Source organism: Ictidomys tridecemlineatus, chromosome 1, assembly GCF_052094955.1.
Source record: "Ictidomys tridecemlineatus isolate mIctTri1 chromosome 1, mIctTri1.hap1, whole genome shotgun sequence".
Lineage (NCBI taxonomy): Eukaryota > Metazoa > Chordata > Mammalia > Rodentia > Sciuridae > Ictidomys > Ictidomys tridecemlineatus.
Window position 1 is genome coordinate 73,826,677 of NC_135477.1, and position 16,874 is coordinate 73,843,550.

Consider the following 16,874-nt stretch of genomic DNA (forward strand, 5'->3'; position numbering starts at 1 on the left):
TGCTTTTTCTGCATTATATATTTTTTAAATCTGACAAACAAAACCTCTAGGCCACTGAGTTTCCTAAAATCTTCCCCCTTTCCAAAAAACTGCAAACATTGTATGTGCCATCTAATCTCCAAGTCACCTCATGCCCCTGTCATGTCCCCCATACTTGGGAGCTGAGCAAATACATATAAGCCATAAAGGGACAGGTGGAAAAGATATTGTTAGTTTTGCACAAGCTGCAAGAGGAGCTCAGCCAGCCCTCGTGGCTCATGCAGGGAAGGCTGTTGAGCAGGATGTCCTGAATTGGCTGAGTTTGGGCACTCATTTCCCAGGATAGTTGCTGACTATCCAGGTGATGCCCCCAGCCTGTGGGGCCAGGGCTCTGACCAGAGATGAAACAAAACATCACACAGAACCAGTCTGTGGATCAATAGGGATGAGGTCAGTTAAATAAGCACTTTTATTGCCTGTGTTTCATAAATAGGTCAATGTAAATAAACAACCTCACGTTGCTGAGCAGATGTCCCAGTGGGAAATGGAGCCCACAGAGCCAAAGGCCCAGGTGAGAACCCTGAAGTTCACCAGGCCCCGGCAGGTGGAAGGTAGATGTTTTTACGACAGTGGCAATATCACCCATGCTTTGCACCTACCTACCCACATGATGTATCTACTCAGGGCTCTACCTCTATTTCTTAGTAATGGTACAATCCAATACAAGTGAGTTATTTATTCTCTCTGAGCCTCAGTTTCCTGATCCATAATAAAACACTTTCTATATACAGAGCTTATGAGAGGATACAATGATATAATCACACAATTAACAGTTGTTAAGTGCTGGTCACATTTCATACACTTTCATGTACTTGATGTCTTAACTCATCAGAAATAATTATCCTGAAGGGTAGATATTGATTAAAAAAAGAAGTATAATGAATCAATCATAGTGTCTGTCACTAGCATCACAGAAGGATGTAGCCTTCACCCATTATCATTAACAATGTCATCATCTTCATCTACATCAGAAGGAAACCGAGGGGTAAGCCCTGATATTGAATGCACAGAAAGATGACTAGGGACCATTTTTTCCCTCCAGTCCTCTCCCTTGCTCCTACCATAGGAGAGAATGTGCTCACTCTCTCTCCCAAGCCCACATGGTGCATACTCTTTTGAGAAAGCAAAACAAATATATAATCTGCAGTACCTGTTTGGGAACCTGTCCAAAGTTGCTGACAAAGCCCAGGATGGTGCTCTTGATCAGAGGGTCACTGATGCTGCTGAGGTCCACTCTGTCTCCATAGAAGTAGGGGTGGAAGGTATTAATTGCCTCCACTGCAGCTGGTCCCTGCTGCTTGTATCCAAAAATGAGATCTATCCAATGATGGAGATGGGCACTGACAAAGTCGCTTTCCAGAGCCTGGAATCAAAACCCAGAAAATGTGAAAACCCAGCCCTCTTATGGACTCATGCACCCTCTGAACAGATGGAAAGATACAAGTGCTTCAGGATGCTTATTCTGCACTGGAGAGATGACTGGTGTCTCCCAGCCTTAATGAGAGGGGAGCAGGCAGATGAGCCAACCACCCCAGGGAAGCTGGTTCCTGCTTCCAGTTCATGGCAAATCAGATCTGACTGTTTCCGTCACCCCAGTCATCCACTTCAGATGACAACCATGCCATTCAGAACATCCATGTGGTACAGGTCTGCAAGTGACATCTACTTGGAAGAGACCAGGCAGAATGATGTTCTGAGGTCCTGCTGAGATCTAAATACAGAAAGTTGATTCTGACGAGGGATTGTCAAGAGGTTGAGACCAAGTGTAGTGATTTGGAGAACATGCTCTCGAGTGGACTGAAGTGAGCATTGCCACTCACACATTTCTGAACATCTCTGTTCCTGTAGGATGGACAGTAATTGTACTTTCTTCCAAGGTTAATGTGAGGATTAAATTGTCTCTGTGTTTGGAGCAAAGTGAGCTCCATGTGGTGAGGTGATTACACTGAGCACCTGCGAGGTGTCAGGCAACGGCTTGGATTTATCTGTATTGTCTCTTCCCATTAAGAGACCACCTCTTGCTGGTAGGGATAATTTCAGCAGTTCTTGGGCATGGTCATGTGTTTGTCCGTGTGTGTGTGTTTGTGTGTGTGTGTGTGTGTGTGTGTGTGTGTGTGTGTGTGTGTGTGGTATTAGGGACTGGATCCAGGAGCACTTTACCACTAATCTATATCTGCAGTCTTTTATCAAATTTTATTTTGAAATAGGGACTCACTAAATTTCAGAGGTCTCACTAAATTGTTGAGGCTGGCTTTGAATATGCATTCCTCTTATCTTAGCCTCCTGAGTCACTTGGATTACAGGCAAATGCTACTGCACCCAGCCCATGTCTATAGTTTTTGATTTTTGCCATCCAAACTTCAACTTTCATGCCTCAGACCTACTCCCCTCCAGGGGATATTCAGTTTCACTGAGAAGATCTCACTTCATACAAATACTGAGAAGTCATTGACATCTGGTTGAGGGGACCTTACTAAATCATCCCTGAGAGGGAAATAATAGAATCTACCCTTTTGGTGCAGGTAGGCCCCCAAGAATGCAAGTTTTCTTCATGGGGCATTTCTGTCCAGCCTTGGGCATGAAGGTAACAAAGATTGTCCTACTTATGTACCCAAGGGGCAAGTGTGACGACCTGAGGACCATCCTGTCCATATGCAGCCTCACTGTCCCCATCTGGGAGGACAGGAGATGTTTCAGACTCAGCCATGGAGTTTAAAAGCCTCTAAGTGGGAGCTAAACCTCATCCTGCTCAGGTACACAGCTCCCACTGGAATCCAGCAACATCTAACTATAACTAAGTAATGTTTAACAGTCCAAGTAATTCAGCACAGCAGCCAAGCCTACTGGATCCTTCATGGGTGCAGCCTGGATGGATGGCGCTAGCTCAGATTAGGAAACCCAGGTTGGTAATATTTCTTAGAAGTTGCTGCCTATAAGCAAGAGGGTATGTGCCCAGCATTTGGATGTCCCAGTCCACTGGAGAGTTGACACCTTTCTGCTGAGTGCAGTCCTTTGGGGCTGCAGCTCTGGAACTCAAAGATTTTCATCTCATTTCCTTGGTCCTCTTGGGAGCACATGCATCCCTCCACCTGGGCCTAGGGAAGCTGGGGCACTTGTACCAGATTAATTTCTCTGAGGTATTTGATCAAGTGGCTTTGAATCCCAGAAGCTCACACTTGAGTGATGCCATATGATCCTTGATGAAAGGCATGGTCCTCCTAGACCTGGAGCCCACCTCGGGGCCTTCTGTAAATGTCTGCACTAAAGCACTTGCTGGGACTGCAACAGAATGACTGTGTACCTGAGGGAATGGCACCAGCCTTGGCCCTTTTCCGGCCACTGCATAACCAACACATTTTCATATCCTCAAGCTCTTCCGGACCATTCCTCCACTTCCTTTCCTTAACCCATCAGGCTTTCTCTTAACCCATCAGGTTCCCGTCAGTAATCCAGAGTGGTGGACACTTGCTAAACACATCCCATAAGTTTGAAGCCAGGAGTTGGGGCTGGTGTTTTCCTTAGTGCCCATAGCCATGTCAAGACCCTGTTCCTCTGCCTTCTTGTTAAAAAGGAAAGAAAGAAATCTGTCCTCTGTGCTTTCTGAGATCCATTTCTACCCCCTCCTCAGCCTCACTGCTGCCATCTACCCACTTGTCTGCTCTTCTCATTCACTGAAAATGTCACTCCTGGCTATACCATCGCTTCCAAGATCTGTCATCACCCTCAGGGACTGCAATCTCTGGCCTCTCTGGCCTCTCTGGCCCTTAAGCTCTCCCCTCCAGTGATCTTTGCTTCTACTCCACCCAAAGTCACGCAGTCATGACGCTCCTTGTTATAGTTCAACCCATAGGTTCAGTTGTTAAAAGCCTGGCCCTGGACTGGCACTATAGAGAAGTGGCTGAACCTTTAGAAAAGAGGGCCTAGAGGAAGGAAGCTAGATCATGGGGAGTGGGTCCCTGAAGGAGATATTGGAACCCAAGCCCCATTTTTTTTCTTTCCCTTTTTATCATTTCTCTATTTAGAATGATGTTGGCCTTGACTTTGATGTATATATCTTATACAATGTTGATGTATGTTCCTTCTATCCCTAGGTTTTTGTTATTGTTGTTTTTAGTGTTTTTAGCATGCATGGAGGTTGTATTCTTTGAAATTTTTTTTTTAAATTTATTCAGATAATCCTATGTTTCTTTTCTTTAAGTCTATTTATTTGATGAATTACATTTATTAATTTCTGTGTGGTGAATCAACTATACTTTCCTAGGGAAAAATGCACTTGATCATGAATTTGAAAACAATCAAAACAACCACAGAACACTTATCAAAACATAGAGATAAGCAGATTTGATCCATCATTCTCTTCCCACCATGATGCTTTGCCTCATCACAGGCCCCAAAACAAGAGAGGCCAACCAATCATGGACTGAAACCTCTGAAACTGTGAGGCAAAATAAGTCCTTCCTCCTTTTAAGTTGATGACCTCAGGCATTTGTCATAGCAATGGAAACCTGTTTAACACAGCCCTTAACCCACGTCACTATCCATAACTGCTCCATATTCAAAGCACCCATTCCAACCTTCCCACTAGTAGAAGCCACGTCTTGGCCTTGTTGGTCATTATTAACTACTTCCTAAGGCCATTCTTCCCCCTTATCAAACCCCCATTCCTCTTGAGCCTTCACTTCTTACAGTTAGTCGTCCCTCTTCTGTCATCAGCTTTATCTTAATCCAGTTTGATTTTCTAGGTAATAGGTCAAGCCCTCCCCAGTCCTGGAAGATTTTTTTGGTCAAAGGGAGCTCCTTGGACTCTCCAAACTTTCTCTTAGGTGTACTGGGCAGCATGACCCAGGGAGTAGCCCTGCTTTTAGGGTGGGCTAAAGTCACTGACATCTTCCTGGACATGGAAACTCTCTCCTGTAGTAATGTCCTCAAAAAACAGGCATAAGGGCAAAGCCCAATGGGGCTCTCAGAACAGCCCAGAAACCAGGCCACCTCCTGACACCCCAGGGTATAGACCTTACCCATTCTGGAACACAAAAGGCTCAGGGCTTGTTCCCTCTTCTGGGACAGGAGGCTTCTATGAAGGTTGGGGGGATGCTGAGGAACACATCAGAAAACCAGAGGCTCTGGTGTAACTCACCTGTCTGTGCAGGCTGATGAATTTCCGAGGGTCCCCATCTGCCCAGGGAGGAAGCTGCACGTCCCCCAGTGTTGTCCCGTCCTGCATGCAGCCTGAGTGGGATGCAAAACAATAGGGGTTGGGATAAACAGGAGCCCTCACTGGGCTCAGACCTAGAATTGCCTTGATGTGTTGATTGGAGTGTGAGCTTTGTCCTATGCAGCCCACACTGCTTCCGGCATCCTTTCCCTGGAATATCCCCAGTCCTCATGTGCTTGGTCTCTCCATCTTCTCCTCCACAAGGTCCTCCTTATTCCCTAGGCAGCACTAGTGCTGGACTCCCAAGTCATACAGAATGATCTCAGTGTCACCGTTGTTGGTTGAGCTTCCTCCCCACTACACTAGGTCTTTTCATCTAGGTGTTTGAATAATAGGGAGAACTTATTTACCCAGCTTAAGTAAAACAAATACAAGTTGGCATATTGTACGCACCCAAGTCCAGGCCAGGCACCATGGGAGGCTTTGGGAACACATTTTCTTACTGAATCTTCACTCTTAACTTGATAATTCATGCATTTTTCCTCCATTTTTAAATGGAGAACACAAGGTTTTTGGAGATTCCACAGAGAATAAGAAGAGCCTAGCTTCCATCTCAAGTCTCCCCTACCCATTAGCTGTACAACCTTGAGCAAGTTGCTTAATATCTTAGGATTCAGTTTTCCCACCTGTTAAACTGAAGGTGATGACAGGAGTTATCTCACAGAGCTGGCATGAGGATCATAAGATAAAATAAACATAATAGTACTTAGAACAATACCAGACCTGTGACGGAGGTTCAATAGATGTTAACTGTGATCTTGCTGGAACTCTCCAGAGCCTTCATGGCACAACTAGAATAATTGTTTTGCTATTTCAAGTTTGCAGGGCTATGCCTGGCCTGGCCCTTCTCATCAGTCAGTCTTAGCCCTCTTGTCTCCTCCTTAGGCAGGTCCTTCCTCGGTCACTTGCTCTAAGTGGCCCTCTGAGTCACATTCTCTGCCCTGGTTCTGACCACACATACCCTCAGCAAGTTGTCCCAACTTGGCACCATATACATTTGCAATGGAGGCTCCTAAGTTATATGCAATCTCCAAGGGACCTACTCCTGAATTTTTTGTTCCTCCTCTAGAGTAGAAAGAAGGCCTAGCTCATTCTGGGCTGTAGGAACAAAGAAAAGCTGTAACTCAGAAGTTTGCCCATTTGCAAGACTGGCAGAAATGGAGCTGGTGAAGAGCTCAAGGTCACAGTGCAGCAGGATAGTGCTAGATTGAGGCTACTAGCAAGAGCTCCTGCTCTCTTGCTGCTGCCTTGCTGCCAATTAGAGCCTGGAGCTCTTAGAGAAAAGGTCATGGCTGGGCAGGGTCCCAGGAAACCAGGGGCCCAGTGTCCTTTCTCAGCAACCTCCTTTGAACATGAATGCTGTCACCCAGCAGAGGCCTCATATCCCTTGCATTGGTCTTAGTGAGGGGCCTGTTTGTTAAGATTAGTTAAAAATATTCATATGAAATTAGTTGCCAGGGCTGGGGATGTGGCTCAAGCCATAGCATGCTCGCCTGGCATGCATGCGGCCCGGGTTCGATCCTCAGCACCACATACATACAAAGATGTTGTGTCTGCCGAGAACTAAAAAAAATAAATAAATATTAAAAAATTTTTTTTCTCTCTCTCTCTTTAAAAAGAAAAAAAAAAAAGAAATTAGTTGCCACCCAGAAGCTGCAGGAAAGAGACTATACTCCCCAGAACCTCTGCTCCCCACCCCAACTAGTCCTCACTCAGATACCTAGGCCTTGCCCAGACCTCTACTCACCAAACTCCACTGCATTGCAGTTGGTTAAGAACTCAGGAAGATAGAAGAACTCTGGAGTCAGCTCCCTGACGTCACTCATGTTCTCCCTAGAGGCAGACTCCCATGCACTCTTCATGCTGTGGAACATTCTATCTGCCACATCAAAGCTTCCACCCTGCATGAAAAGGAGCCAACATGATCAACCACATGTGCTTGAGTCCTCAGGCTGGCCACACCCTGCACGCACAGGCCTCCTTCCATCCATGCTGCCTCAGGGGCACAGTTTCCACCACTGGGACTTTTCACTCATTCTACCCACACAGGCACATGCATCAGCCCATGCTTGTGTGCCATGGTTTCTTCACACATCAGTCACTCTCTGGAACCTTTGCCTTCGAGGGAGGACCCACAATCTATGGGGTTTAAGGGATCCTGCTTTACCAGCAATTGAACTTCAGATCAGAGATCAGAGATCAGAAAATCATGGTCAACTCTCTTACCATTCCCCAAGGTTGCTGAGGGCCACTCTGAATCAAGCACCTAACTTGAGGAAGTAGAGATAAGAATGACTTTCACTCTGCTCTTGAGAGGCCCACACTGGAGTACCACAGGCAGGAAAGAGAGAGTCAACTACAGGACAAAGAGGTGGTCAGCTATTCTGCATGGTAGGTCAGCAGAGGTTTTTTGGAGAATCTCAGCCAGAGGTGATTCTGGAAGCCTGGTGATGGGGAAGCCAGCTGACTTCTATGCGGAGGTCAAGGCCTTGATAAGAAACAGAGATGGGAGGTCAGAGACTTGATAGGTCAGGGCTTTGGTGACATCCAATACCATGCACAAGGCATTCTGGGATGGGGTGTGAATGTAGGAGGGGACCTTGCTCAGTGGATTAGGCCTTGACAAGAAACAATCAGCTTGAAGAAGTAGAGCTGGAACTGTCAGAGGATGGGAGGCTGGCAAATGAGGACAGAATGTCTGCACAGCTGCCAAGGCCAGCCTGCGTTCCAAGGCTCATGGCAGGTGCCCTTTTGCAGCCTGAGTTTGGCAATTAGGGATGAACCTAGTAAGATTTGAGACACAATTCTTTCTTTGGATGCTCTAGATCTCTTACCTGAATTGTCAAATTTCTTCATTTCAATTGTCAAACTGACCACCCTATTCATCAGATAGTCTTAGGGGTCAGAAGAAGGCAGAGAACAGTCTTAGATCAGGTCCTGGTTGGAAAGATGAAGAAGCTGGGGACAGAGAGACTTCAGGAAAGAGTTTCTGAAACTGAGCCTTGGGTCTACTTGAGTTTAGACATATCCAACAATATCTACCTCCCTGAAATTCTGTGGTCCACTTGTCTTTATCAAGACTAGGCCTTTTTTGAAGAAAATATTTGTTTTCCTTTTGCCAAGTTCTGCAGGACACACATGAGATCATAAGAGTAAAGAGTAGAGCATTGTCCCTGTCATCTCCCTTCACTTTAGAGAGGGCTAAAGATTTCCATCAGCATTTACCTAAGGCAGCTTTGGGTAGCTGCAGCTATGAATGAAGGGTAAGAAAGGAGAAAGGCATGTCTGTTCTGTTAGATACTCTGTGAACATATACATGATTTCTCTTAATCCTCATAGCAGGTACATTGGGAAGGAATTGCTATTTCCATTTTGAAGACGTGGGAAACTGATGCTTCTCAAAGCATACTGATTTTCTCCTAAGGCCTTCAAAGCAGTAAATAGAAGAGTTAGGGTCAAACCCATAGATGCAACTTCAAATGGCATGCTTTGCCTCATGTCATTTTTTTTAAGTAAGTTCCTAATTCTGTCACAAACTTGAACTACTACCTATGGGCCAAAGTGAGACTTAGCTCTTTCTGTAAGGGAAGAACCTGGTACACACCCAAAAAGGCCTTATGTGGGCACCCTGGTGAACATGGACTGGCTGGTCAATTTTCCCAGATAGACTTGTGGATTCAGAGGAATCCATGGGTCTTTTTTTTTTTTTTTTTTTGCACAGAGGCAGGAATCGCAAGATATCCAGTTACCCAAGGGGTCTCAACCAAACACAGTAGTAGCTGGACAGCTTAAAGATGTAGTTTTTCCCTGTGGTCACTTTGCTCTTGGTTGAAATTAGAGGCTGGTATCCACCATCAAATTTAAATTGAAATGGAAATGAAATGGGAGGAATCTAAGTAAATCTGCACCTAACGAGTCACTCATTGAAATGCATTAGGAGCTCTGTGTATTTAATCTGCAGCCTGAGCCTTACATCTGTGGGAGATTGATGCCTTCTCCTCGGCCCATTTTTCCTTTTGCAGCTTTTATGAGCACTGATGGTAATCTCCTGAGAAACAATATGATTTGGTAATAAAAAGATTACCTGTATTAAATAAAAATAATATATACATAGGAAATATTGTTAGTGCTACAAATCTGGTTAAAGATATTACCACAAAGAAAAATGTTATTTTTTTCACAGCTGTCTAATGCATTTTAGCAAAAGTAATATCTTTAAAACTTAAGCCTGTATTATTTATAAAGGAAGCAATAACTGATTTTCCTATTTCCTATATTAATAAATGTATTTGCATACATTTGTTTCAAAATTAATGGGTTTTCTCACTTCTGCAATACAAAAGAAAACACCAAATTCCCTAGAAGAAAAAGTAGAGTTGCTTTGTTACTTGTATTGTAAGTCTGTGGGTTGACATAAACTCTGGTAGTTACTGGAAGTAAGTCCCAGCTAGGATGTGATTCTCAGGGAAGGAAGGGAGGAGAAAAGCTGAAGAAAATAGAAAGGAGAAAGGGCAAGAAGAGGAGATGCAGAGAGACACACAATTCAAGTTTACAAAGTTCCTACAAAGGGAAAGTCCAAAACCAAATGAAATAAAACAACAGAATTAAGTCTAGAGATCAGAAGGAAACAAAATGATCAGAAAGAATTCCTGAACCAAAATCTGCTCCTGCATCTATTCTACAGGCATTCTGGAACGTCAAGAATAATGACTCCTGAAGGTATCCAAACAAGCTAAAAATAAAATTTAAAAAACCCAGCAAGGTCATGATTGTCAACAAAGGAGCAACTTCTTATTGGCAGAATATTTTCACATGTGACATTTGATCCAGTGCAGCCAGGTCAAGGCCAGAGAGCTCTGAGTCAAAAAGTTATGGTCTTCGGTATCTAGCCAAGTCATCACTCACCTGTCAAGATACCAGAAATATTTTTGAACATTTTAGGGCTCAGAAATAATATAATCCTAGGCAACTTTTGTCAACAAAATACTTTAAGAGGTGCTCAATCTTGCTAAGAGGTGAAACAAAATTAAGAGTAAAATACTGGGGAAAAGAAGCAGCTGATACCAAGGATGATGCTGAATATTGATGTGGGTTCAGATTTTTTAAGAAGTCCATGATCTTGGTGCACTGGTTATAACTACATGGTATAACTGGATATATTCCAAAACAGAATACTAAAAGGTAAAGGCAAAACGTCTTTCCTGTCAATTGACAGTGCCAATGTGCCTGGGCAGGTACTTCAATTGTTACATCCTTAGACCCCCACTTGTGTAGGGAAAGTATGTTAGGGAAACCACACTTAATTTTTTGACCCACATTCATAGGAATCAGAAACCACATGTGCTCAAGGACCCTTGAATGCACAGATATTTTAATGATTATACTAGATAGTCCAGTCTTCCTTCCAGGTAGGAGTGACCCAAATCAACCCATTCTCATCTAGATAATGGATTGGCTATATGAGCAGGTTGAAAACCTATCCTCACTGTATATATTCCTAGTAATTTAAAAATATCCCATGCAAACAATTCATTTACAAGATATCAGTTGATCTAAGCTACTGTTTGTCCATCAAAGAGGCAGCATGCTACACATAGAATGCTTTGGCTCTGGAACTCAGCAGATGATGTGGAATTTCAATGCCCTCTTATTTGCAGAATGAACATGAATTAGTTCCTTAATCTCTTTAATTGCCTATTTCCTCCTCTGCAAACCTTAGATGATTGTTGTATATGTAAAAGCAATAATGTGTGTATGTGCACAAGCATGTGTGTAAATATGAGTGTGCATGTACATATGTGTAGATCTGAATGTGTGTATGTGTGTTTGTGTATGTGTGTGTGTATGTGTACATTATGTGGGGCTCTAGGCACAAAGAAAGGGTTGTCAAATGAATCAAGCCCTACATCCTTTTCCCTGTATAGACTAGGAACTGCGGAGCAATCCCAGGTTTGGGCCCCAATCTCAGTGCGAGAGGGAAAGGCAACCAGAGACTCTTAAGAAGAAGAAAAATAAAAAGGAGATCAATATTGAGCATGAGGGGAAGGGAGAGAGGCATGGTTTCTCTTGCCAAGGACAAGGCAGGAGGGTAGGAAAGGGTAAAGGACCTTAGGATGGAAGTGGCAAATAAAGAAGGCATTGTGAGGACCATTCTGAGGCACCAGCACCACCAATGAAGACAGGGGCAATGTGAGAGGACAAGACAGACCAGAACATGCCATTCCATGGATTTTTGTTTGAAATTCCAGGCCCTAACATCCTACTGGCAAGCTAAAAGCCATAGGTCCCACATGATGTTTGGGAAGTGCTGGCACTTATCCAGCTGCTTAATCAATCTTGCTCTTGATTGAGGATGGGCTGATTCCAGAGTAGCCATTGGTTCTCCTTCTGGTAGGACATAGCTCTTTCCTGAACAAGTAGAACCCACAAAGTCAAGTGGAAACATCACTGCCAACTGTGACTAGGAGAGCAGGTGTATATGGAGCACTCAGAAGCAACCAGATGTCTCGTCCTCACCTCCCACTCAGTGAGGGGTGATTTAAAGGATGAGGACACTGAGGCTCAGTTATGTCATACCACCTGTAGGAAAGTTCTAGAGCTGGGAGTTTATTCCAGTTCTGTCAGATTCTATCACACATTCTTCACTGAGTTTGTGTGATCATAATTACACCTTGTTAAAGGACTCCTGTCAAGTCACTGTTTGGGTTCTTTTGGATCCCAAGACCTGGCATTGCCTCCGAGCATAGCTGAAGGCTTCTGGTTCCAGCAGACCTGGCTACAGTGGGGTGGGCTAGCCCTGTGCAAAGTGCTGACTGAGTCCCAGAGGCTGGTACTTCCCTATGAGGCAGGTGCCAGACTATGGGCAGTATGTGAAAGGGCCAGGAAGGGTTCTCAGGTGTGGGCACTGACATAGGTCCCTGGTTTCCTCATGTCACCTTGGCCCAGGCGCTGGCCACTAAGGTCTGGCACCCACTGGGAGCTCCCAAGTTAATCACCAAGATGAGCCAAGTGCTTCCCTAAGGTTCCTGGTTCCCCCTGCAGTTAGCATCTGTCTAGCACAAAACCCAGCCTTCTCGCCTCAGGTGGTTCAGAAAACCCTTCCCCACTGCTGGTAACAGCTGACTTCACATGGGCTGTGACTTAATTAGCACAGCACTTTATTTCTGTTTCTTATTAAATGCAGCAGCAGCAGCCACTGCCGGCACTGTGTCCTTGCTGGGCGCTGGCTGCTTTGCCAGGCTCCACCCAGACTGAGAGCAACTGGAGCTTTTAATGGGGGAGAAACAGGTGTCACGGCTGGGTCCCCAGCAGGGACAGGGTCTCCTGGTGACTTAACTTTCTAGAAGCTCACAGTCTCTAGCTCTAGGCAGTTAAGACTCATGAGAACTACAGCATACTGGGGCTGCTATTAGGGGTATCAGCCCCCAGCCCTGGCAGATAGCAGCTCATACCTCCAGGCAGTGGGGACAACAGAGCACACAGCTGACTGCCTGCATATGCCACCCGTGCAAATCACAAAGTGTATATACATACATACATACATATATATATATATATATATATATATATATATATATATTGTATACATATGACATATGCTAACATATAAAGCTTTGTAAGCATATGTATGAATGTGTATTCTTTTTGCCTTCTATATCCATGAGTTCCAGTCATAGTTTCAACCAATGATGGATCAAAATTTTTTTAAAATAAAATTGCATCTGTCCTGGACATGTACAGACTATTTTTCTAGTCCTTATTCTCTGAACAGTGCAGTTAAACAACTATTTCTATACCACTTATATTGCATTAGGTACCATAAGTATTCTAGAGATGATTTAAATTCTATGAGAGGGGCTGGGGATGTGGCTCAAGCGGTGGCGCGCTCGCCTGGCATGCGTGCGGCCCGGGTTCGATCCTCAGCACCACATACAAACAAAGATGTTGTATCCACCGAGAACTGAAAAATAAATATTAAAATTCTCTCTCTCTCTCTCTCTCTCTCTCTCTCTCTCTCTCTAAAAAAAAATTCTATGAGAGAATATGCATAGGTTCTATGCAAATTTTATGCATTTTAGAGAAAGGACTTCAGCATCCATGGATTTTAATATCTGTGGGTTTCCTGGAACCAATCCCTCATGGATAAGCTGGAGTGACTGCATCATATATTCTGGATTATAAGACTCTATCATGGAAATGATAAGTTTGGGGCATAAAAACAAACGACAGAGGATATGAATTTATTCTAAGATGAACCCAAACTTAATGGGATTTGAAGGTAAGGGGAATAAGACACCCTTTACATTCAGGAACCAATAGACTGCACTGCATTCTTGGGCTGTGTGTAGGAGCTGTCCATGGCTTTCTGCACAGCATGTTGCAAACTGGCAACAGTGCCCAAGGAGTCCATGCCTGTCAGGAGCCCAGAGGCCACATTGGGTGTACAACACATAACAGCAAAAGTGGGCTGGAGCCATCATGCTGCATGTCAGTCTGCACTGGGTACATGGGGTAGAGGGGTGTCACACATGCAGCTGGCACACTTCATGCCAGATGATTACCTGCTTGTCACACTGTGTATCTGTGTGTGACATCATCTGAGGGTCTCTGCCCTGTTAAACATAACCTTGGAAATGGTGTGTCCCTTCCTCCTGAACACATCTCCCCTGGGAAACCTCTCTAGACCCCATATTGCTTTCACAATGATTGCTTGAGGCTCAGTGTCCCCAGGGCTGGAATTTATCACATCTGCATTGCCATTTCCTGAGGAAACTCAGCCAGCAACACAATCTCCCAGAGACTGAGGAAATCAAGACTCATCATAATGCTGCCTCCCAGCCTCATGTGGGTCTCCTGAGATAATGATATGTGGAAGGCACAACAATGTTCCTGACGGCATTCTTCATGATAGTCAAAAAGGAGAAGCCACCCAAATGTCCACTGACAGATAAACGGATACACCAAGTGTGGTAGACATACATGATGGAATGTTATCCAGGCTTAGGGGATTCTGGCACATGCTGTGACATGGATCCATCTTGAGGACATTTGCTAAGCACAAGAAGCCAGTCACAAAAGAATAAATACTGTATGATTTCACTTATATGACAGAATAGTCAAATTCATAGACAGAAAGTAGAGTAAGGGTTGCCAGGAGAGGGATGTTTGAAGAGTTAGTATTTAATGGGTACAGTTTTAGCTCAAGCAGATTAAAACATTCTGGACATGGATTGTGGTGAGAGTTGGTGATGCACCACTGAGGTCCACATTTGAAAACGTAAGGGTACATGGTATGTTCTATATTTAACCACAAAAAGAAAGTAAGGAACAATGTAAATAGTACATGTAGAGTACTTGGCACCATCCAGGAACACAGGAAGTACTTAAGGAAGTACTTTCTTAACAGCTCATGCTATTAAGAAAGGGCCTTCAGAGGCAGCATCTCACCCACTTCCTTTATTTGCAAATAAGGAAACCAGTCCCAGAGAAAGACCTCTGCTCGAAGTCAAACAGCAAAGCAGAGCTCAGAAGGTCCTGAGTCCCCTGGGCCCAGAGCCCCAGCCAGTAGTGCACATGTCTCAACTCTGGCTGATTGATACCAGCAGGTGAGAGGCAGAATTTGCTTAGTGCAGGATGGTAAAGGGTGCACTGTCTGATGCTGACACTCATATGTACAATAGCTCTGGTCTCCAGTAGCTGCAGAAAGCCTCCCCACCTTCTCACGTTTCCTCACTGCCCAGTCCATGTTACACACAGGTTGACAGTCAGCTCTTGAGGCTACTGAGCCTGTGGGAAGCCCTTTCCTGTCACTGCATGGGGGCAAGGCAAAAGTGTTTTGAGAAGAAACAGCCCTGCCCCCTAGGAGGTGAGTGGGCTGGAGGGAAGAGCCTGACTTCAGAATAATGCTAGAACATTCCTAAAGAGGTCCATTGATAGCCAGGACTCCCAAAGGAAATTTGGGCACATTTCCATAGTCTGTGTACCTATTCCTTTAAAAAGAGCTAAAACTCGTCATTTGTTCTAAGGAAAAAAGCAGAAGATGCCTGGTTCTTCTTTTGGTTCCAAAGGCTTAGAGCAGTTATGACCCACTAAAAGAGTCCTTCAAAGGTAGTAAGGTGAGATAGATCCAGAGGCACACCTGGAGAGCCCAGATGATCTCAACTTGGATGGGCTAGTTGGCCAAAGTCAGGCTTGAGCCAAAAAAGTACCGCAAGTCATATCAGACTTCAACACAGGGTTCCAAAGGGCTCACACTAACACCACTGCACTGGTACCATCTAAAAGCTTATGAAGTTGGCTCTGACCATCTCACACTGATTTAGATCCTCTCAAACTAGTTTGGCCTCATCACCAATGGATTAAACTAACTAAAATAAACTCACAATAGTGATTAGCTTGAAAGTGGCCATTACCCAAATGTCCTCCTGGGTTCACAGCACCTGTTCAGTCTGGCTCTTGCTACATTGAAATACTTCGATGAAGTCCAGACTGCCTTAAATTAGCTTAAACCAGAGGAGACCAGCTTGAAAAAGTTCAGGCCTACTCAGATTAGATCTGGCTGATTGCAGAGGGAAGAAGGGAACTCACAGTGACTGATCACCTGAGCTAGGGGCTTTCCCCACTATTTCTCATTTAATCTTCTCAACAGCCCAGTGAGATGTGCATAATTAACCCTCATTTACAGAGGTAAAATACTTGCAGAAGGTTTTGTATCTATTAAGTGGCAGATCTGGGAAATAAATCTCACATCCAAAACTGTCTCAATTTCACTCCATCTCCTCCCTTTGTGAAAAGACCCTTAGCAACAGGTAGAGCTGGGACTTCCGGCTTTGATGCATCCAACCAAAGGGGCATGGGGAAACTTTGAAAGCATTCAGCACACTGAAACATTTAAAATCCCTGGATGGAAAGCAGTAACAGAATCCATCACTATCATCGTCAACAGTGATCATCATTTCTTGAGGATTAATGAGCAACATCTGGATGGGATTCCTGGCATGGGGTACAGCTCTGGGACCATTCATTCTCCAAACCAAACTTACTTAAAATGCTTGTTGCCTGAGAAAGGCTCAGGGGAAGCACACTTATTATTTTTGAGCGAATTTCCAGGGAAAGGGGGTTATACAATGTCTAGACGAGCTACGCCGTCAAAGAAGCCTGTGCCAAGAAACAGAAGACAGCAGGGTTTTGCTCTTTGTTGGAGAAAACGCCTTGACCTTGCCCTACTCATTCCTTCCCAGAGTATAGGAGCTACCTTTAGTGCTGACCCAGGGTGGCCTATTACCTCTCAGAGTCAATGTCCTCTGAGGGACTACAATGAGTGATCTTGCTGGTGAGGTCAGACTTAAATCAGAATTTGTAGACCTAAATTCGCAGTTCCTGGGGCACTCATGCTTCTCTGAGATGTGGCTTAGGTGTCAGTCATCAGTGTATGAACAGAGGCCTGCTGCCCGTGTGGCTCATGCCTTCCTCTCCATGGGACCTTGGTGAGCTCCAGATCAGGTCAGCCGAAATCTTGACCCTGTGTTGTACTCCTGCTGCAGCCAGGCTGAGTGTTTCCCACATTCACAAGCTGTGCCTCCGGGTAACAGCTTCCTAGCATGCAGAATCCCAGTGATGG

The 16,874-nt window shown here is 44.6% G+C and overlaps 1 protein-coding gene across 1 annotated transcript in view; it reads right to left on the bottom strand.

Annotated features, from left to right (window-relative positions):
- Positions 1-16,874, bottom strand: part of Wdfy4 (WDFY family member 4) — a 271,706-nt gene that overhangs the window by 17,125 nt on the left and 237,707 nt on the right. The window contains exons 52-54 of the mRNA XM_078042593.1: positions 7,002-7,155; positions 5,177-5,268; positions 1,190-1,402 (exon numbers count right to left, since the gene is read on the bottom strand). Coding sequence (XP_077898719.1) covers positions 1,190-1,402; positions 5,177-5,268; positions 7,002-7,155 — 459 coding nt within the window. The remainder of the gene's footprint in view (positions 1-1,189; positions 1,403-5,176; positions 5,269-7,001; positions 7,156-16,874) is intronic.